The 22,020-nt window shown below is 57.6% G+C and overlaps 1 protein-coding gene and 1 long non-coding RNA gene across 3 annotated transcripts in view; one reads left to right on the top strand and one right to left on the bottom strand.

Annotated features, from left to right (window-relative positions):
• Positions 1–481: 481 nt before the first annotated feature.
• GFRA2 (GDNF family receptor alpha 2) overlaps positions 482–22,020 on the bottom strand; it is an 82,238-nt gene continuing 60,699 nt past the window's right edge. For both annotated transcript variants that reach the window (XM_072952561.1, XM_072952562.1), the window contains 5 exons: positions 13,995–14,104; positions 13,191–13,331; positions 11,063–11,235; positions 2,687–2,740; positions 482–1,882 (listed from right to left, as the gene is read on the bottom strand). In XM_072952561.1, coding sequence (XP_072808662.1) covers positions 1,757–1,882; positions 2,687–2,740; positions 11,063–11,235; positions 13,191–13,331; positions 13,995–14,104 — 604 coding nt within the window. In that variant the 3' untranslated portion in view covers positions 482–1,756. The remainder of the gene's footprint in view (positions 1,883–2,686; positions 2,741–11,062; positions 11,236–13,190; positions 13,332–13,994; positions 14,105–22,020) is intronic.
• On the top strand, positions 6,548–9,741 carry LOC140690667 (uncharacterized). The gene is made up of 3 exons (XR_012065935.1): positions 6,548–6,615; positions 8,886–8,942; positions 9,676–9,741. It is a non-coding gene; the product is annotated as an uncharacterized lncRNA (long non-coding RNA).

Here is a 22,020-nt window from a genome sequence, read left to right as displayed (position 1 = left end):
AGAGGCCAGGTTCCTGCCTTCACAACCAAGAACCTTAAAAAAACACCAGGAGTCGCAGTGGGAAGACACCACCCACTCTACATGAGACTGACAGTGCCACCCAACACGGCCGCCCAGGCAGCCTTGAAACAAAAACATACTGAAGATGTGACATCAAGTTGTCCCCTCCTTCAGCCCCACGGCTACTTGATTCTCTTCCAGTTGGGGGCCAGCAGGCATTGGCACAGATTGGGAAGGGAGGCAGGAGATGACAGGTGAGCGGCCTCCCAGGCTCAGCACAGCCTGGACCTCAGACCCACCACGCGTAAAACCATCTCCTAATAGGGCTCCATCACCCGTTCCGAGGACACACGCTGGACAGACACACGAGCGCACACACGGACACACATTCTCTCCCCAAGGCCCCACCAGGAGCCCCAGGGAAGCAGCCAAGAAGTTGGCACCGGGCCATGAACAAAACAGGGGAGAAGGCACGCCGGGAGTGAGGCAGAAGGCAGGCCGCGTCCTAGTACGTTTATTGGCGCCTCGGCTAAGCGTGGTACGGATCAGGAGCCCCCTTCCGCAGCCTGGTCAGCCCGACTGCGGCAGGGACACAGGGAGCCAGTCTCCTCCTTCCCCATTATAGACAACATCATTAAAAAAAATAAACTTTACAATAATACATCTTCGCTCGTCTGCTAGGGTATTATTTCGATAGTTTTGCTTCTTAAAAAAAGGAAAGGGGGGAGAACCACACGATATATGTATACGGATGTGTATATACATATATGTTGAGAGAGGAGCGTGTTATGTACATACAGTTGGCGGACGTCTCGGACATGAGGACAGGGAAGGCGGGGGAGGAGCGGGGTGCAGAGCCCGGGGTGGGGGGCAGGTAGACGGCCCACCGTGGTCTCTTCAGCCCCTCTCGGCGACGGCCCCTCCCCTCGAAGGGAGACCCACCATCGGGACCCATGAGAAACCAAGAAAGTGGAAAAAGAATCATTTCTCTTTGATTTCAAAACTCCTGCCATCAAGGAGGCAGCAGCAGCCTGAGCTGGTACCCAAGTTTTGCCCCCTACCTGCAACAGGGTCTCCCAGGTGGGCTGAGCTCCCAAGCCCCCTGGAGCTGCCCGGTCCCTCATGCTACACTAGGGGCCAGGGGCTCAGAGCCCGACCCCCGCACAGGTCAGACGCAGACCTGCCCAGCCCGCAGAGAAGGGGGCCAAATAAACTCCATCCTTGGCTCCAGGTGGAGGAGCTGGAGGGGCCCAGGTGGACCTTCAGGAACCCGGCCTCATTGCTCTGCCACCCGACACCCCCTGCCAGCCCCCAGCAGGTCCCCAGAGTCAGCAGACTGAGAACAGCGGCTGCCATCCTGCTCCCAACCCCCCGCCTGCGTCAGGCACAGCCCCAAGTCCCCTGGGCAGCAGGGCTGTTGTCCTGCCTGGGTCCAGAGAGAAACACACCAGGAGCAGTGACGGGCACTCCTACACCCTGTGCCCTGCTCGGTGCTGGGTGTCCCTTGCCAGGGGCCTCTGGGCCAGCTCTCAGGCTGCCCGCCTGCTTGCCTGTTTGGTTTAGAAAAACTTTTCCAGAGAAGAAACCTGGAACGAGACAAGTTCAGAGACAAGGTGGGAAAAAACTTGTTTTTTGCAAGGTGTGTGTGCGCGCGTGTGTCTGTGTGTCTGTGTGTGTCTGTGTGTGTTTCCATTTTGTCAGGCGGGCGTTCTCGTCTGAGCCGCTTTCAGAAACCTCCCGACGCGGCTCCCGGAGCCTACAAGGCCAGTTTCAGCATCAGGAAGGAGACGGCAGTCAAGGCAGCCGACGGTCTGGCTCTGTGGGGGCCTGAGTTAGGTCTGATCACCTTCTTCTTACTCCCTGGGATGATATTGGTCGTGAGCTGCGGCCAGGCAGAGAGGGGACAGAAGCAGAGAGAGCAGGGCCGGCATCAGGCAAAGGAGAGGACCCTGGCAGTGACGCGCTCAGGCCCCTGCCCTCCCGGGCCCCCGGCCCCCCCCACCCCGAGCTAGCTCGGAGCCACCGCCGGGCTTCCGCGGAGCCGGGCTGCAGCTCGGCTGCTCCGGGAGGCAGGGCAGCAGACCCCAGGGAAACGGGCTGCTCTCCCTGCCCGGCTGACGCTGCCAAGTGAGGAAGAGGGTCTGCAGGTGCAGACCAGCGAGGAGAGGGGTGAAGTCCCCAGGGCCCACAGGGACCTGCTTCCAGAGATGAGAGGCGTGAGAAACTCTAAATTTGTTTATTCCTAAATTTGTCTGAATCCCTCCTCCATGAAGCTTCCCCTGCACATCCCTGTCTGAGCTCTCTCCCCTTCTGTAGCCTTTTACACTATCTTTTCTTCTCATCTGAGTTATACATATACCACACGGTCACAGACACACTCCTGTGCACAGGGCAGGCTGCTGGGCACACTTGTCTTAAAGAGGCGGGAAGACTTGTGCAAGGGCCTCTGCTCAGAGCAGCCTCTTGCGTCTCACCCCAGGAGACAAGTAACGGCCCTGGCCACAGCCGTGGCACCCACATCCCCCCACCCAGCAGAGCGAGCCCCCCGCCAGGCCCAGGCGGACCACCAGCTCAGCAAGGCCAGCCCATGCAGTGGAGTCTGGGTACCTAAGTCCGGGGCTCGCCTGGCAAACAACCCGCTCTGGCCCAGCCCCATGCACCCACCCCAGCTCTGCCCCTCACTCACCTCCGTGAAGCACATGCTTAACTCTTTGGAGTTATTGGCCTTCAGCCCCTGCTCCTGTGGGGAGAAGGCACTAGTAAGGATGGGTCACCGGGGCTGGGTCTCTGGCTGGGCTTTGTCCCACGACTCAAATGAGAACAAACATCCTGCGGCCCGGCCATCCACCACGGGCATCACTGAGCACAGGGTACTCACAAAGAGCGCTGGCAACACAGAGACCCTTGCCCTTCCCTGATACTTGCAGTGATCAGGTCCTGTCTCCTCTGGGCTCTTGGAGAAGAGAGGTCTAACTCTGCTCTCCAATTTACAGCATAATATAGTAACAAGCCGCTCCCGTGTCTGTCCACCATACCCAGAGCTGCTCCTGGTGAAGCAGGGACCATGTCTTCTCTCCCTGCATCACTGCAGCTCAATAAATGTTACACTCAGCTAACGTTTGTTAACTGACACTTATTAACATGTCCATGAACGAATGAATGAGTGAGTGAATGAATGAATGCCACAGATCAGAACTGGCATCCGAGTAATAGAAAGACCATGAGTCCTCACTGTGTTCATGGGGAAGAGAGCTGCGATCGATTAATGATGTCTGCCACTGGCACACGTCAGGCGGACATCTGGCAATGGTGCCAGGTGTTGGCCATTTCGGCCTGAACAGATGTGTGGCACCTGGGAGCTCTGTGGTCCAGGTGAGGAGTGAGAAAGGAAAGCTGGCTTGGTGATGACCCCAGGGTTTTCTACCCCTGGCATCACCCCTTCGATCAGGACCATGAAGAGCGGTCCTTTGTTGTCACCATCATCATCATGATTCACGGGAACCAGCTGAGGGATGTGCTGTTTCTAGCCTGGCCTCAAATGGCTCTGCCAACAGAAGCAACTGGGAAGCCCAAGAAATTAGGCCTAAATCCCTGCTCTTGGCCAGAAATGGTAGTAACCCCTTCAACATCATAGGCAATCTGCACGCAGGGCATCTGGTCAGGCAAACAAGACCCCAGCTGTCACACAAAGGCCCCAGCCAAGAGCAGAGTCACTACCGATGCTGGAGACGTGACCACCGTGACAATGAGCACAGCTGAGATGGAACCAGGGACCCCACCCAGGAGCAACCTACTTAAGACCATAGTACCAGTGATTCCAGGCACCAAGATCCAGCCCGGCCAAGCCACCAACCAGCTTGTGTCCCTAAAGAAGGATGTGTCTCTAAGGCCCTTCCAGACCCAAGGACTGCATTCTACCACCCAGGGTCAACTGCAGCTCCAAAGAGGGCAGCGGGAGGTCACCGCCTGATGCAGCCTGCCCACCCCATCACCGAGGCTGTGCTGTCACCACTGCCTTCCACCTGACTGCCCCCTAATCCTCACTCCATCACCTCCCTGACAAACTCCCAGCTCCTGCCAGGTCCCCACCTGTGGCATCTTATTCCTGTCAAGGTCTGTGCCATGCAGCTCAGCACCACTTGCTCTTGGTATCCTTTCCAGCTCTAACCATTGCAGGTAAGCAGCTCTGTCCCCGCCCCTCCAGGATCCCTGTCTTCTTCCTAGCAGCTCGAATTTCCATGAGAAAGAGACGGTACCTCCCTGGGGCAACCCTAAGGGAATCCGAGACTCGGTGTGTGGCTTCTGACAGGGTGGCAGGGACTTGGTTGGGGATTAGGACTGACCTCCATAAGAATCAGGACAGGACCCCTCCTGTGCCCAGTAAGTGACCCATCTTGGATCCATCATCCACAGCGCTTGCCCAAGCCCTTCTGAACCAATGGCATTTCAGCCCGGCGGCAGGCTCCAGGACGCACGCTGCATGGCCAGGTGACACACCAGGCTTCCCCTTGCTGCCCTCAAGTACCTCCTTCAAGTGCTCAACATCTAGCTTGAAGACTGTGTCCTCGTAGACCCATCCCAGCCTTTCCTTTTCAGACTGCAGGGTCCTAATCCTGTGACCCTCCCCATGGAACAGCCCCTTGATCCAAGGGAAGGGCCCAAGAGGCCAGAATCTGGGGCACCGGTCTTGGTTCAGCCACTGACCCTTGGTTCAGTCTGTTTATCACTGGCACCTAGGTTTCCCTGTCTATAAAATAGTGATAGTCAAGTGTACCTCACTGACCCTCCGTGACCATATGTGAATGGTGCCTATGGCGCAGCAAAGCTCTGGACAAGTATAAATGCTCCTTAATCCACAGCCTGATACTGAGCCAAGCGGAGTTTGCATCCAAACTTCCAGGACTGGGGCCGCAAGGGGCCATCCGGGTCAGCTGGGGGCCTGGGGGCCTGGGGGCCCGGCAGCAAAGCCAGGGAGAAGTCTCGGCCCCGGTAGACCCTCCTCCACCTGACGTCCAGAAAGCAGAGCAAACAGTGAGGGAGTAAAGACTGCAAGAACCTCCCCAGAGGCAAACCCCAGGCCCCCTCACCCACCCTGGACACACAGAACAGTGCTGGTGTTCGCCCATCAGCCGACCCTTCTGAAAGTGGTGGGTTCCGGAGACGCAGACAGAAAGGTTCCACTACCGACTGGCGAAGCTTTAGGCTCAAACTCACCCACCGCCTCCCTCAACAGTAACTCTCCCCACCACTCCCCGCAGGGCTTCCAAAGATGAGCCAGTCACAGCCCTGCTCACACCCTGATGAGAGAAATACATAAACAGCCGGGGTCACCTCCCACCAGCTCAGTAAGCGGGAGGCGGGAAAGAGGCTGCGTCACCCCCAAGCCCCCAGGCTGCAGGCTGTCCCCTGAGGCCACTCCCAGCGTCCATCTCACCTGACTGTCTTGGGGGGGGGGGGCACAGGGAGGGAGAATGGAAGCAAAGACAAGTTTCATCCTTTCAGAAGTTCCTCCCAGAGGAGCCCTTCGCCCAGGAAGTTGGAAGGAAATGATCGTCTTCCTCCTCTGCCTCGCCACCTCTTCTCATTCCCAAAGCTGCGTGGGTCTGGGAGTCCCAGAGTCTTGCCGGTCTGGTCCAGGTGCCAGGGACCAGGTCCAGTGTTTTCTCAAAGGGAAAACCTCTGGCGGGAGCTGGCCCACCCTCTCCTGTGTCCCCTGCTTCTGTTCCTGGCCCCATCTCCAAAACTCAGAGCCCTTGGCCGCCTCCCTTCTGCACACACCCACCTCCAGTAACTCACATCTCTTCATCCTCCTGCACTCCTTGCCATCCACCTGGTACAAACCCGCCTTCCTTACCTCTGATGACTATCAACTATCGCAAAGATCTCCTAACAGGTCCCCCAGCCTCTCTCCCTTGACAACCAGTCCTCACCTGCTGTCAGATTATCTTCCCAAATCACAGTTCTCATCAAGACACTCCCTGTTCAAAAGCCTTCAACAGCCTCTCCACACTCCCCACTTCAACCTGCAAATCAGGTTTCATTCCTCACCCTCTCCTTCCATATCTGAACTCTGTGTCCTCCCAAACCCATGGCCTGTGTCCTCTAGGTCAGAGGGAGGCAAACATTTTCTACAAAAAGCCAGTGAATGACTGTTTTAGGTTTTGCCAGCGGTAGCATCTGTCCTGACGCCACTCTGCCCGCAGCACACGGACAACACAGGGTGTGGCTGTGTTCCAGCAAAACTTAATTTCCCCAAACAGGCAGCGGGCCAGATTCGTCCTCAGCTGGCTCTGCACTGCCCTGACTCCCTGCCTCTGCGTTCTCCTTGCCAGCTCCACCCAATTCCGCACCTCTGTGTCTTTACCTGTTCAATTCTCCCGCTTCCTCCAAGCAGCAGGGTTCACCTGGCCCATGAGTCCTGTGCTTCCACTCCCAGCCCAAAGCAGCCTCCCTCCTCTGGATCCCCTAACACCTTATCAGTCTTCCCGGTGTGCCTGTCACTTCCTGCCCCGTAATTATCTGAGTGTGCACCCTGTCCGTCCAAGCTACTGGCCCAGGACGCTCGTCAGCCGTGGTGCCTGGCACAGACTGATGTGCAGTAAGAATTTATGATGGGTGAGTAAGTGAAGGACTACAAAGGGGAACCAGAGGGAGGGAAGAAAAGAAGGAGTGCTCCAGCCTCTCAAAGCTTTGAAACAAACCAAATTTGTAAATTAGAAATGGGTGCCTCATAGGCGCACAGGCACACTGACGGCCCTCTGGGTCCCATGCGGTGATGGCCACTGGCCCGGGTGTCGGGTAAGAGACCCATCGGGGAACAGGGAGGAGGAGGAGACGGAGGTGGCTGTCGGCTGCTCAGTCTGCTGCAGGCGGGTGGTGGGGGCGGCTCATGGCAACCCCTGTAAACCCATTCTAATCCCCTAGATGGGATGGCGGTACCCAGGGTGAGAGCAGAAGCTGGCTGGTGCAGACAAGGAGAGCTGAGCCTCCAGGTGATCTGACCGGGCCCTGCGAACCGGCGCAGAGCAGCCTGCAGGGAGCGCCAAGGACGCTGGAAACAAAAGGGCCAGGGAAAGCGCAAACCCACTGCCCATCTGCCCCGCCCCGGCCCAGGGCCCACCAGGTGGCAAGAGTCACCTACCCAGTCTTCCCGCATCCTCGACAGAAAGCCCGCTCCCATCCTACCCTCTCGGCACACAGAAGGTGTCTATGAGAGGGAGGAAGGCTGAAAAGAGTTGCCTGTGGGCAACAAAACAGACTATTTTCTAGAACAGAGAGCAGGAAGTTCCAAAAAATACAATGAATCAGGGACTCTGGGCTCTTTCTCTCAACCTGTGTGGAGCACCTACCCCACGCTGGGCACTGTGCACTCAGTCATAAGGGCTCCCAAGGGGGTGAGATGCGCCCCCCCTCCCAGGGATGCTCTCCTGGTGGTGAGGGCAGAACACATCATGATGGGGGCCGGAGCGAGGCAACAGGGAGCCCTAAGCAAGTCCTCCTTGAGCAGAGTCAGGGAGGCCACCCAGGACATAACACTGCGTAGGACTCAAGAGCAGAAGCGGGAAGGGAGGGCTGGGAGCGGCCCTTCGCCCAGAGGGACCAACAAGTGCAAGGGCGGCACCGTGCTCAGCCTGGCCCTCAGGACTCCCCCGGGGGTGCCCCGCTGGGCTTCAGAACAAAGGGCCGTGGCCGAGGGTACAGGATGGACCACCTCCTACAGATTTCCTGCTCTGGGGACCAGCGGGAAGGGGGGAGGGAATTCACACAGGGGGTTGTGTGTGTGCACGCGCACGTGCACCCGTGTATAGCAGGAACAGAGGGAGAGACCGTCCTGCAGGTCCTGCCACACCTTCTCCAAGTCCCAGAGAGCCAACTGGAGAGGGGACCACGGGCAGGAGGGGAAGCCTGTGGGCCAGCTGGGGGCCCCCCAGCTCCTGGCTCCTCTCTGGTGTCTAAGACACTCCCATTCCTGCCCAGCAGCCCCTCGATGGGAGAGAGTTCCCCCCAGACCAGCCCCCACCCCACTGTGGGAACGTCCTTTGGGGAGCAGATGTGGAGGAGGAGGCAGCTCAGTGAAGCCAGAAGACTGTCCAGGAGCCGGGGGCGGGGGCTGTGGACAAGTCACTGTCCTCATGGGACTTGCACCCTCTGGGGTTCGGGGAGGAGATCTCACAGGACCCATGCATCATAATATCGGGGTCCCCAGCTGGCTGCCATCTCTGGGGCAGTGAATAGGGTCCCTGAGGCTTCCCAAGAGCCCGCCTGTGGATCGGGACAGAGGTAAGTGGCCTTGCCTCTCTCTCCAGGGCTGTCTGGGGTGCACAGCCTCCCCCACCCTCCCTCCCACCCAGCTCAGCTTCCAGTCTCTGCCCTCACTCAGGGACTCCCTTCTGTAGCCATGGGTGGCTGTCACTCCCAAGGGCCCCACAGCGGCCACCACAGAGCCCTTCCAAGCTAGCAGAGCTGGGAAGGGGGTCCGGCAGTGTGGCGGGGAAGACAGACCCACCCCCCAGGCCAGTCTCCAGCCGAGCTGGGGGTGGGCACCCGGGCTAATTCCCTCTGCACTCCCAGCACCTGGCAAGGAGTAGTAGGTGCTCATTAAAAAGACTGTAATTAAAACAGAATCAGAGGCCCTTTCCTGCCAGTGCCTGTGAGAGGAGCCAGGGCAAGGGCTGGTGGTGGGTGGGCCCCTCTGAGGGCTCCTTCCCTTCCTTTCCTCCTGCGAAGGCCGTCCTGGCTGTCCTGCCTACAGTGACTCAGTCCGTAGACCCGAGTGGACCGTCACTGGGGCCAGGCCTAGGCGATACCCCTGCCAGGCAGCCCCCCCGGGATTCAAAACACCTAACACGTATGCAGGGACCCACACACACTCATCTCACACACAGGTCATGCGTGAACTCCACTGCAATCAAGCCAAGTGGAAGACAAGCGCCCAGACGGTGGTGAGTCTGCAGAAAACCAGGCTGGGGCCGAAAGAAACCAGGCAACAGTTTAGCAAACTGCTAGAGGGAAACAGGGGGAAAAATAAGGAATCAGAGTCATCAGGCACCGAGGGGGCTGCAGTGGGCATGAGGCCACCGCTTTGAACTTTTCCACGCCCACTGTGACTCAGTGCCAGTCTCAGGAAAGGTCCCCAGCCCCCTGCTGGGTGGGCATCTCCCCAGGTGAGCCAGCCCCGAGGGGCTGGGGAGGGGAGCTGGCAGTCCCCGGAGGGACATGTGGACCAAGCCGGAGCCCGGTCTCCTGACAGGTGGCCCAGCCCCGGCCGGCCGAGCTGCCCGCCACTCTTGCATGAAATTGAGCTGGTACCGTCTGCGGAGCCACCCTCAGCCCTGCCGGCAGCCGCTCAAGCGTGCCCAGTGTAATTAGGGGCCGCCCAAGGGTGACACAGCCCCTCAGCCCAAGTCAGGAGGGGCAGCCTAATGGAGGGCAGCGGGGCGTGGAGGGGCCCACGCTGGGACTGACCGGAGGGCACGTGGAGGTCAGCTGTTAGCAGCACAGGGTGCCCGCTGGGGAGGGAGGGGGCGGCTTCCCAAGCAGGGCGGGCACCGGCACCGGGTTCCACCAGGCCTCACCCCTGCTCAGGTCTCATCCGGGCGCTCCGAAGGCCTTCTGCCTTTTATTTCTGGCTTTGTGGACGTTACGAATGACCACTGAGAATTGTATCCATTTCAGGGGCACAGCCTGATGACCTGATATACACATACATTGTGAAACATTCGTCACGAGCCAATCACCACATCCATCACTTCGCACCTCTGCCATTTTCCTTTTTTTTTTCTTTTTTGTGGTGAGAGCATCTAAGGTCAGCAAACTTCAAGCACACAGCACAATGTTGTCAACGACAGTCACAAGGCTGTGACCAGCTCTCTGGGACTTACTCATCCTGCAAGACTGAAACTACATTTGTAGTGCGTGCCCACTGGTGACCCCACGAGCCCAGCTCATTCAGACTGATGTCACAGGGCTGCACAGGGCCAGGCCTGTGTTCCCCACCCCCACAGCTGCCTACCCTGCGCCCCCCCCCACGGGCTGGGCTCCAGACCCCAGCAACCTCGCTAGCAACTCCAGCCCCAACTCCTGCCAAAACATCCCCTACCCACCACCCACCCTCTTCTGTTCTCCCTAATATTCTGCACTAGGTTCTCTTTTAAACATTTTGTTCTAGATGTTTGTGTGTGTGTGTGTGGCAGGTTGGAGGGTCTGACTAGAACCAACCTCCTAAGCAACGAATCTACTGTAGCAAATGGCGTGACGGCAAGAGCGCAGCTCAGCAGAGAGAAAGCTGAGTGGGGAGCCCCGGATGTGTCTCCACTGCACCACCCATGCCGTCCCCTATACTGATTGGAGCCCAAGTCTAGTACTCGTTGAACTGTTTGACCCTCAACAAGACTGTAAGGACCACAAAACAGGACAGGACCATGTCAGCCTCATTCCCCGATGTCTCCCCAGCATCTCACATAAGAGTTTGCACACAGTGAGTACCTAACACACGTTGGATGGGTGGGTGGATGGATGCATGGATGGCTGGCTGGCTGGGTGGGTGGAGGGAGGGATGGATGGCAGACAAACAAATGATCATCACAGGTTTGGGAGTCAGATGCAGGTTTGAAATCTTATTCCACCACCAGCCAGCTGTGTGACCTTGGGTGTGCCGCCTAACATCCCGGGGTTAGTTTCCTGTGTGTAAAACTAGAATCCCAGCAGCTCATTGTGTGAGAATTCCATACAATAGGCAGAGTCTACTAGCACAGTACCTGGTAATTAGCAGATGGTTACTAAATGGTAACCGTGACCTTCCTCCGGCACCCCCGTGGTGTCTAGCACAGCCCTGTGACAGAACAGGTGTCTGATACTTGCAAGGTGATGCAAAGTGAACGAATGCATGGAAAACTAGCCCCCGCCAGCTCTTTCTGCCTCTCAGGCCCTGATCCAAACAGAGAAACTTGTGTGCCCTGTCCCCATTTCCCAGTCTAATTTCCCACCCTGTCTCTGGTACCTGGTGCTTCTCTAAGCCCTCGGCCTGCCCCGGCTCCATTTCCCCAGCAGCGTGGTCCCTCACCTGAACAGAGGTGCAGGTGGTGATGATGCTGGTCCCCAGGCTGGTGCTATCACTGAGGTCATCTGGCAAAGAAGGCGTTTTCTCTACCCGAGGGGCCTGTGTGGCCTGGAATGAGGGGTTTTTAGGGGACAGGTTCACATCTGTGCCATTGCCAAAGGCCTGGATGGCGTTCCCTGTGGGGGGAGAGAGCAGGCAGACACAGAGAAATCAGGGGCCACCTCCATCACTCTGCCCCTCGCCATCCCAACTGTGACCCTCCCCGTAACAACCCAGGGCTGGGGGCAGGTTGGAACTCGCCCAAGCTAACTTTGCCGAAGCTCCCTTTCAGATACTGACCAAAGTCTCACATCTAGAGAGGAAAATAGCACAAGGGAAGGTGGAAAAGAGAAACTGGAATAGAAGGAAACGCACTGGATGAGGAGGGAAGAAGAAAAATAGAGGAGGAGGAGCAGCGGGACCCTGGGGAGCTGGGAGGGGAGGAGCGGACAGCGCCCAGAGCGCTGAGCCCGAGCCCCCTCTTCTCGGCGGCGGGCTGCATTCAGCGCTGCAGACCACGCCCCCTTCAGGAGCCTCCCCACCCCCAGCCCTCTAGGCACAGGTTCTCCCGGCTCCCCCACCAGCTCAGATGCTTCCGGGCCTCCCTCGCTGCTGCTGCTGGCATTCTGATGGCCCCCTTCCCCAGGTGGCCTCACCCACCCCCACACGATCAGTTACAAGAATTCACTCAGGACCAACTAATGGGGCATCTTGGACAAAACTGTGTCCCCAAGGGTCCATCCTATAGATGCACCTCGAGTTCATCCCATCACCACCTGAACGAGGCACCACGCCCTCCCATCCCAACACTGGCCCCCTGTGTTTCCAGCACTGAAGGTGCCATCTGTCTCCACCCAGGTCTCCCATGTCTGAAACCTGAGTCGCCCAGGACACTTCCCGAACCCACCGCCTAGAGAGAGGTCTCTCGGCCCCTCCGCTCCACCCTGCCTCCTCTGCTCTGAAGCAGCGGGCACTGTCTTCTCCTGTGAGCACCTACTGCATCCTTCAGCAGACTCGGTGTTGTCACCTGTGAGGACCACACCCCTACCCCCACCCCCTCCACACTAGAGCCCAAGAGTGAGCCTTCCAACACCGGATATGACCACCTGTGACACTCCTTCAGTGACCCGCACACCAGCCCCGCCACCTGCAGGACCCTAAGATCCAAACGCCTTCAGGTCTGCAAGGCCCCGCGTGAGGAGGGCTCTCGCCACCTGTGCAGATGGCCCTGGGCATGCCTGTGCTCTGTGCAAGGCTAAGTGGTCTGCAGTTCCACAGCCCACCTCTGCCCAGGGCGGACTGGCAGGCCCTCCCTGCCTCTTCAGCTGATGGGTGCCCAGCGATCCCCCAGGGGGTCAGCCTCTGGCATACCTTCAGGGGCCCCCTCCTCCAGGCTGACCGGGTATCCCCACCCTCAGCTCCTGAAGAGCCCCGTGTAGACCTCCACCCCTGCACTGTTCCCCTAGCGCTGTGATCATCTTGACCCCCTGACGACATCTCCTCCGGATGGCAAGCTGCCCGATGACAGGCACCGTGACTTCCATCCCCAAGCCCCCGGCAGAAAGGGTGGATGGACAGATGGACGGAAGAAAGAAAGGAGGGAAGGCAGAGGGGAGGAGGTCTTCCGACGGGTGTGGGCAGCAGGGGCGTCAGACCAGAAGGACCAGGCAGGCGGAGCCTGCGGCTGGCCTCTCACTCGCCAGCCTCGGGACTGAGTTTGAGGATTTCAAGGTCCAGTTCCAAGGGGAAATCAGTCCTTAAAAGCAGCAGCGGCAGGTACTGAGACCCCCACCACGGGGCTGTCCCCGAAGGAACCTGGCTGAAACTATCAGGGTAACAGACCAGAAACCTTTGGCCTTGACTTAACAGAGGCTGAGGCCTCCAGGGGAACGCAGGCTGGCCTCCTGACAGCTCTGCCAGGACTCTCCAAGGGCACAAAGCCCACGTCAGCAACCGCCATGCAGCGGAAGCCCCACAGACGTCACCGGTCACCCAGGGGGAAGGAGGGAAAGGTGGGGGCAGAGCTCCAGGGTCCCCTGGGATGTGAAGGGCGGGAGGGCTCCCGGGGTGCGGGGGACGCCGCAGGACTCACGGAGGCACGGGTTCTCGGTGAAGTCCCTGAGGAACTTCTCACACTCCTCCTCCATGTTTCCGCTCCCACGACAGCTGCACCAGGGCGACACCACGATGCCAGTGGGGTTGGAGTCCACGTAGTTGGGTGTAATATCGAACCCTGGGCAGGGAGAGAGGCGCAAGGAGCAGTAAGACTTCCCTTCGGGCCCCCAGACCCCAGACACAACAGAAAAGAGGCTTGGGACCCCTCCCTCCCTCCCACCTGTCCCCTAAACACACAGGCCAGCTCACGATCCAAATCAAGGGGTCGGCAGGGGGCGGGGTGGGGCATGGCATAGAGGACAGACCAGGACAGCAGAGGGGACACCCTCTGGGAGCCCCCTCCCAGAGCACAGGCCCTCGCCTTCTCCTGTGCGAACAAGCAGAGGGTGTGTCCTTGAGTCAGGAAGACCGTGGCTCATTCCTGGGCTTGGACCCCAGGACCGACATGCAATAGTGGGGTGAGGCTTCACAAGTTACTCAGCTTCCCTAAGCCTCAGTTTCCCCACCTGTAAAGTGGAGACAGCAACCCCTGCTGTGAGAATTAAATAAGATGGTTCACGGAAACTGCTTATGTCGGGGAAGGAATGCTACCCTTTCTTCTAATTTCAGAAGCCTCCTCCCCCGTGATAAAGAGCTGGCTTCTGCTCCGGCCTCCATCACAGCTCTCTGAAACCGTGCAGAGAAGGGCAGGCTGTCCACGTGCTGGCCCCAAGTGGGCCTCAGCCCCTATCTGAACCTGGAGCAGCCGGGAGCCACGGAGAGCCCAGGCGGGGCGGCTTACCAATCATGCCGGCATAGGAGCCCAGGCACGCCTGGTAATTATCGGTCGGGCAGCTGGTGAGCGTCTGGTAGGAGGCCCGACAATTGGCGTGGAAGTCGGCCAGCCGGGACCTGGTGTCAGGAGAAGACCCGTTGGAGAGAGCAGGTTAGTGGGCTGCCCTCCAGGAGCCTCCCAGGGCGGCAGGAAGCCAGGGAGACCGCGGGGCTCTGGGGGACTTTAGGCTAGAAGGCCTTTGAGGACCGGACTTCCTGGAGAGCCAGGCACCCCAGCTGAGGCCAGGCCCGCTCTGCGTGGGTCTCAGGCAGGGAAACACAGAGGGTACCTGGGGTGGGTTTGCTGAGATCACCTGGGACCCAGGCAGGACCCAGGGTTCTGCTCCCACGTCTTTCAGCACATCACTACTCCCACCCACAGAATGGATACAAAACTCCCTGTCCAGCCACCTCACAGGATCTGTCTGGTGGGCAAAGGGGCCAGCCTCTAGGGAGGTTAAAACAGCAGTGCCCCCCCACCCCGCCCCATGGGCTGAGACACCTCACGGGTATTCCTGACCTGTCTCCTCTGCATTAAATCAGAGCAAAGCCTCCCCTGCCGTCCCTCCACCAGCATCCCCATCCCGCGAGGCAGAATCAGCCTTTCCTTCCCCTGGTGATGTAACCTGTCATCACCCACTCCTCTGTCGGCATGGATGAAGTGCCTTCAGAATCACCTGCACGCAGCTCTGTGCTCCCCACTCGACCATGAGCCGCCTGAAGGCAGCCACTGTCTGACCCGGGCCTGTCCCCAGCCCCCAGCACCCGGACGTCGAGGGGCATGAGGGGCCCCGGGCAAGCAAGCCTAACCTGCATGGCCATTCTCCTTCCTTCTTCCCCCTGCCCTAGCGCCCTGGCCCCAGGGTTCTACCATCAGCCTGGCCGGGGGCATCGCCTGCCTCCCCACCTGCCATGGCTTCCTACAGGCGGGTGCCCTTGGCCACATCACGTATGTCTCACAGCAGCTGCAGGCAGCGAGCACTAAGGCCTTGTTCACAGATGCTTCCCCATGATGGGCACACTGCAGGAACTCGACAACACGGGCTCGGTGAGAACACCGTGGTAGCCACAGGAAGGACCAGAGCCCAGGCCATCTGCCTCCCTGCCTGTGCTCTGTCTGCACCACGAGGTAGCCCACAAAGCCATCCCAGAGATCACCCTGAGTCCAGCTCCCCTGCTTCTCCACTGGAACTGCGTCCATATGACGAAGGAGCAGGTAGAGACAGACAGACAAGAGGCTGACAAGAACCAGGACCATCAAAGAAGAAACCCTCCACACAGACGGATGTGTGGGTCCCACTAGGGGACAAATCCTGGTTCGCCTGCAGGGCCCGCGGTCCTGGGGGATGGGGTTTGGGAGAAGGAGAAGCTCTCCACAGGGACGTGACCCCAGTGAGGCCTCACGCGCCCCAGACCCCCGCAACCTGCAGGGGCAGCAGGTGCGGGAGATGGAAGATGAGCTCCCAGCTGCGAGCCGGGGGCGGGGCCTCACCTCAGCCCCGCCCCGAACGCGCTGGGAGCCCTCAGAGGGGCCCTTGCTTCTTGAGGACTCATTTTCCTTATTTATCAAAAGAATAAAAAGTGCTCTCAGTTTAGGGTTGAAAAGGCATTTTCACGGTTTGGGGAGATGAAGAAGTTCTGGAGATGGATGGTGGTGATGATTGCATAGCAACGTGAGTGCTCTTAACGCACTGAGCTGGACACTTAAATGTGGAGAAAAGGGTCAGTTTTACGTCACGCATCACTGACGACCGTAAAAACGTGGCCTAAGAAGGGGTCCTTCCATGTCTACCTGTTATCATGTAATCTTCACAGAAACTCCGTGAGATCTGTCAAGCGGCCGTCACCATGATCCCACTTCACAGAGGAGGAAGCTGACAGATTGGCCCGAGACCCCAGGACTAGTGAGCCATGGAGCCGGGACTCCGGCCCAGAACGACGACAACCGGGGCTGCCCCTTCCGGCCGGTCCCGCCGCCCACATCCTGCTCCTCTGTAGAGGTACCTTGTCAATCTGCAGCGTCTCGGCCCTCCGTCCTGCCCATAAATACACCCTCTGTCTCCTCAAACAGTCCCCCAAACAGGGAAAAGCAGCATCTCCAACCAAGCCACCAAACCCTACAGAGTAAGACTTGGTCTTAAACAGCAAGACCCGCACCCACCCCGCTCCGTGAACCAGCAAGTTCGAGAGAAGATCGAAGAATGGGGTGATGTGGGGCAGGGGGTGGTCGCTGCCCACGGCCCAGACCTCCAGACGCCTGTCGGGGGGCCAGCAGGGGACACAGACTTTCATAGCAAAGGGGATCTGGAGGCGAACAAATCAAAATCTCGAAGCAGCTAGCGTGGGCTGAGCTGTGTCACCCCAAGAGCTATGTTGCAGTCTTCAACCCTGGTACCTATGAACATGACTTTACTCAGAAATAAACTCTTTGCAGATGTAGCCAAGATGAGCAGTGGGCTGGGGTGGGCCCAACATCCAGCGTCTGGTGTCCTTATAGAAGAGACACAGACGCACAGTGAGAACACACGTGAGGGCCAAGGCAGCAACTGGAGGGACGTCCCTACAAGCCCAGACCAGCAAGGACCGCCAGCGACTCCAGAAGCTAGGAGAAAGGCAGGGGACAGTGCTCCCTTCTGCCGACACCCCGACTCTGGACTTCCGGCCTCCAGAACTGTGAAAAGATCAATTTCTGTTTTAAGGCACCCAGTTCGTGGCCCTTTGTTCCGGCAGCCACAGGAAACTCAGCACCGTCAGCGACTTTGTCGCTCGCTGTGGCCAAATGTCTCCCTGCAGAAGGAGCCAAGGGGAACCGGTCAGGCCCCAGCAGGGAGGAGGGCTGTAGGTGGGCAGCGTGAAGCCGGAACTGAGCCCCAGCACCTCGGGGGGCAGGGGCTGCGAGATTACCAGGAGAGATGCTAGTCACCCTCTCCTCCCCACCAAAGAGAAGTTCAAACAGCATCTCTGAGCCGAAACAGAAGTCCATTCCAACACCATTTGATCACACTTAGGGTTTGACCCCTCCTACCACCTCGCCAGTGCTCATGGCAGTCCCTCCCGCGAAGCCCTTCCTGCCCCACCAGCCATGCGGACGTCTCCCACTGCTGTGTTCCAACTACACCTACAGTCTGGACCAGGCAATTCCACACCTAACCGCATAGAGGCTTCCTGATATCGCCCTGTTTGGTCTCTCCAACTGGAACAGACATTCCGAGACTGAGACGCCACTGATTTCTTCATCCATCTCCTCCAAACTCCTCTGGGCGGGGAGGAAGTGGTAGACATCCACTCGTCCTGTCTCCAACTGTGTATTGAGCCCCTGCCACGCGACTGACAGACTAAGGATGGGAATGGCACACATGTCGATGTGATGTCAGAGAAGAAATCCCAGCTGGCCCAGGTCCAGGGCTGCGTAAGAGGTCAGTGTCGGCTCACCGTCCCGAGGGAGCAAGCTGCCCGCTGGTCCAGACCTGAGAGCCCGGCTCCATCCGCCCAACAGCTCCACTCCCCACCTGCACACAGAGCCTCGCCTCCCTTCTGCGAGGCTGGCTCTCCAGTCACTGACAGCAGGAACCTTGAGGACCTTGCCAGCCTCACCATCCACGAGGCCTCTCAAAATGTCACTGGACCCCAGGCTGGAGGCGAGTGAAAGTGTGAAAGTGAGGAGAAAATGAAGCCCATGCAGAGAGACAAGGTCATCCGGAGAGAGGGGGCTGGTACAGGAAGCAAGCCAGGAAACAGAAGGTAAAAGAGCTCCAACACCAGGTGCCGCGGGCCAGTGGGACCCCTCAGGGAGGAGGGGAGGGGCAGGTCCAGCTGCTGGCAGAGGAGGGAGCAGCTGTCACATGGCCACGCTCTGCCTGCCACTTGCCTGCTGTGTGACCTTGGGCAGGCCAGTTGTGTCTCTGTGCTCAGCATCCCCAGGGTGGGCCGTGCCTGCCTATCTCCCTCTCCAGGAGGTACATGGGGGAGCTGGGGTACATGGTGGGGGGGCACTGCCCTTATCTTTCTTCTCCACCAGATGTCCTGTCCCCAGCATTGTGCCTGCCACTGGCAGGTGCAAACAGGGAATGGCTTTTTCCTGTGCCTGATGGAGAAGACCTGTTGACCCTGCCAAGGCGGGGACATGGCTCTCCTCTTTCTCCGCCAGGCTCCAGAGTCACCCTGCTGGAGCGCCGTGTCACGCTCCACGCCACACTGAGGACACAGGAGGAGCAGCACAGGCCCCTTTGCCAGAGCCGGGGGTGAGCGCGGGGAAGAGCCGCCTCGCGCCTCCGAGGCTGTGGCCCATCTCCCCCACGGCGCGCCCCAGAGCACAGGGAGGGGGCAGGAGGAGCAGAGGGAAGGGGGGGGGTAACGGCTGGGCTTTCTCTTGCTCTATTTCTCCATTCTCAGCATCCAGGCGGCTTGGCAAGCCAGAGTGACAAAGGGGCCATTTAGGGGGACGCCACATCCAGGTCACCGGGAGGCCTCTGATCGCTCAGGTTCCCTCAAGACACACCCAAGTCCACGGCAGCCGGCTCCCTCCATCAGCAGCAGAGACCAGGGGTGTCAATTTCCTTCCAGCCCTAGACGCTCAGCTCCAACCACAAGTGAATCAGCCCAGTCCCGGTAGGTCCAGTCTCCAAGGCAAATGTTATCCTTTTCACAGTGTGTGACTAGCCAGCTGGGGATGTCTGAGCCATCTCCCGGCCAGATGCCTCTTGTCCCTGCAGACGCCGTGAAGTCACCCATCTCTTGGACTCCGCTCTCACTGGCAGAAACAGACTTCTCCCCAATCAGCCCCATCGCTTCTCAGCTCTCTGCTTGAAGAGCCCCCATAAGAGGGATGGCATAAAAGAAGGCTCGAGAGAAAGAGAGACAAAGAGAGAAACAGAGAGCCAGCAGGAGAACCAACAGCGAACACAAGCCAGGTCCACCTCAGCGAGGCTGCACCAAGACTGCCAAGTGAGCTCCGGGCAGCAGGTGGATCTGCCCGATACACACAAACCTTCTTTGGGCCTGTTTCATCAGCAGCTGCAACCTATTCAATCACAGGACAGCAGCAAGACAGGCAGAGACAGACACTTGACCCCCAATCTGATTAAACAGTTGCCAGATTAAATGCAGGATGTCCAGTGAAATTGAATTTCTGATCAACAATGAATTGTTTTTTGTATAAGTACATCCCATTCCACATCTGGGACGTACTTATACTAAACAGTGTTTCACTGTTTATCTGGAATCCCAGTTTATCTGGGTAGCCTGTGTCGCTGTTAAGATCTGGCAACCCTATCTGGTGGGCAGATGTGCTCCTGCAAAGGGCAAAGAGGCAAAGATGGCAGCGCAAAGGCCAGCCCACACATGCAGAATCAACCAGATTTGGGGGCGAGGAGAATGGGAGGGGTTGGGCTTCCTACAGCTCAGGGGTTCTCAAAGTGTGGTCCACAGACCCACCGCATCAGCGTAAAATTGGGAACTTACTAGAAACACAAATTTTCCATATCACCCCCTAGACCTAACAGATCTGAAATCCAGTGGCGGGGTCCAGCCATCTGTGCTTTAACCAGCCCTCCAGATGATTCTGACGAAGGCTGGGTTTATGGGTACCCTTCAGACTCCACCCCCTGGTCTCAGCTTTAAACAGGCTCACGTTACGGCCCAGCCAGCGGAACAGAGAAATGCTTCAGGCCACAGCCCAGGAAGGCTCGCAGTTACATGGCTGAGAGCATGTCTGTACACACACACCAAATGCACTCGTACCCCCATCCGCACACAGACACACAGTTCCACTCGGATACACAGCTACACTTGGATACACACCTCTTGCTTCCGTGCTTTTGCCCTCAGCCAAGAGAAAGGATGGGCGCCTCTAGGTCACGAATCCCTCCCTTGGTCCAGACTGCAAACTCCTTCCGAAACACACAGACTTTCTCAGATCTGTCTGGCCTGGAAGGACACGAGGGTAGGTGGCTCCACAGAACCCCAGTGCTCGCCCACACCTGGCTTCTGTGTCTAAAGCCCTTGTCAGCTTCACAAAGTTCCCTTTACCCGGTTGTACCTGCTACGGTTTCGACTGCTCGTAGCATCGGAGGAGGAGGAAAGAAAGCGAATATTTACTGAGGATCTACATGCTACTAGCCACACACGGTTATCTCACTGACCTTTCTGAACGACCCCACCACAAAGGAGACGCATCTCACAGCGAGGACACGGCAGCTCTTAGGAGGCGGGTCACACAGTCACACACACCCGACAGCCAGCACAGCAGGGCCAGGCGCCTGCCAGCGAGGACAGGGTCTTTTCTCCGGCTCTGCTGCTGTGCCCACCGCCACTCACAGTGCTTCGGGGGGCCACCGGCACAGCCACGTGCTAATGAACAGAGCACGTGAGTATTTCATGGGGGGGAAGAAGGGTCCCCAGGAAATGCAGATTGCTCCTGATGTGCTTCACAGACGATTTCTGGGAACGGAGAGGAAATGGCTCTAACAGACGCACCTGCCTTCGGGATGGCTTTCGGAGGTCCCCACCAGCGGTGCGGTGCGGTGCGGTGCAGGGCGCAGTTACGTGGGCTCAATGTTACACGACACTGAGGAAGGGGAAATGGGTCTCCCCCTCACGCCTGCTTTCTGATACCTCCAGGGCTCACGGCGGACAGCCTGGCCCCCCGTCCTTCCCTGCCTCCTCCTGGAGACTGTCGCCACTTGTTTCATGAAATCCACAATCCACTGGCTTCCTTCCCCGTTTATTCTTTTTTTTTTTAATTGAAGTATAGTCGGTTTACAATGCTGTGTTAGTTTCTGGTGTACAGCATAGTGATTCAGTTACGTATGTGTGTGTGTGTGTGTGTGTATGTACTCCTTTTCATTTTTTTCATTATAGGTTATTACAATTCCCTGTGCTACACAGTAGTTTGTCTACACAACAGTTTATCTTGTTGTTTATCTATTCTGTATATTAGCAGTTTGTATCTGCTAAACCCAAACCCCCAATTTATCCCTCCCCCTCCCTTTCCCTCCTAGTAACCATAAGTTTGTTTTCTATGTCTGTGAGTCTCTGTTCTGTAAATAAGTTCATTTCTGTCATTTTTTTAGATTCCACACTATAAGTGACAGCATATATTTGTCTTTCTGTCTGACTGACTTCACTCAGTATAACCATCTCTAAATCCATCCATGTTGCTGCAAGTGGCATTGTTTCATTCTTTTTTATGGCAGAGTAGTATTCCTGTGTGTGTGTGTGTGTACCATATCTTCTTCATCTAGTCATCTGTCATAGGACATTTAGGTTGCTTCCAGTCTCTTCGGCAAGTGGTGTTGGGACATCCCTGTTTATTCTTTAAGTGTGAGTGGACACTTATTCTTTCTGGCCAGAATAGCAGCTCCCCTTAGGGGTGGGTTGGGGACTTCCTCCTCCGGTCGGGTAGTTCTTACAGGCTGTCAACCATGGCTCTCTGCCCTGCTGGGCTACAGGTGACCCAGGCTGGGCCAACCACACGACCCTTCCCGGCCACAGTGGCTGCTCATACACTGACTGCGATCAGGAAGTAACACAAGCCAGGCCAAAGAAGGCCCTTCTCTGAGGTATTCCTAATGGAGCAGAGGAGGACATTCTTTTCTTTCTGCTTGTCAGACACCACAGATGTGAGCCCAGATAAATTGGGACCATAGTTCTAGCCTCACAGACACAAGAAACATAAACATGTAGCTAACCTGCAGAGAGAAGCAGAAACGAGGCAGGGAGAGACAGTGGGAGACCCATTTGTATTTAAGTGCTGAAATACACGCCTGCTCTTTCTGCATTTTATTGGAAGTCAACAGATTCCTGTTTAATTTTTCTTAAACTAGTTGGGTCTCTGTCGCTTTAAACAGAAAAACTCTTGACTACTGCTTCGCTTTGCTCTCTGCTTTTATGTGATCTTCTTTGTCCAAGTTCAAAGCAACCAGAAAAACCACACACTCAAAAGGACACCCACCTAAACACAAGCCCACAAAGGGTCTGTCGAACTATGTGAAAGA

The sequence above is a fragment of the Vicugna pacos genome, chromosome 31, assembly GCF_048564905.1.
Source record: "Vicugna pacos chromosome 31, VicPac4, whole genome shotgun sequence".
Lineage (NCBI taxonomy): Eukaryota > Metazoa > Chordata > Mammalia > Artiodactyla > Camelidae > Vicugna > Vicugna pacos.
Note: the sequence above shows the minus strand (reverse complement) of the source record. Positions and strands in the feature narration are given on the sequence as shown.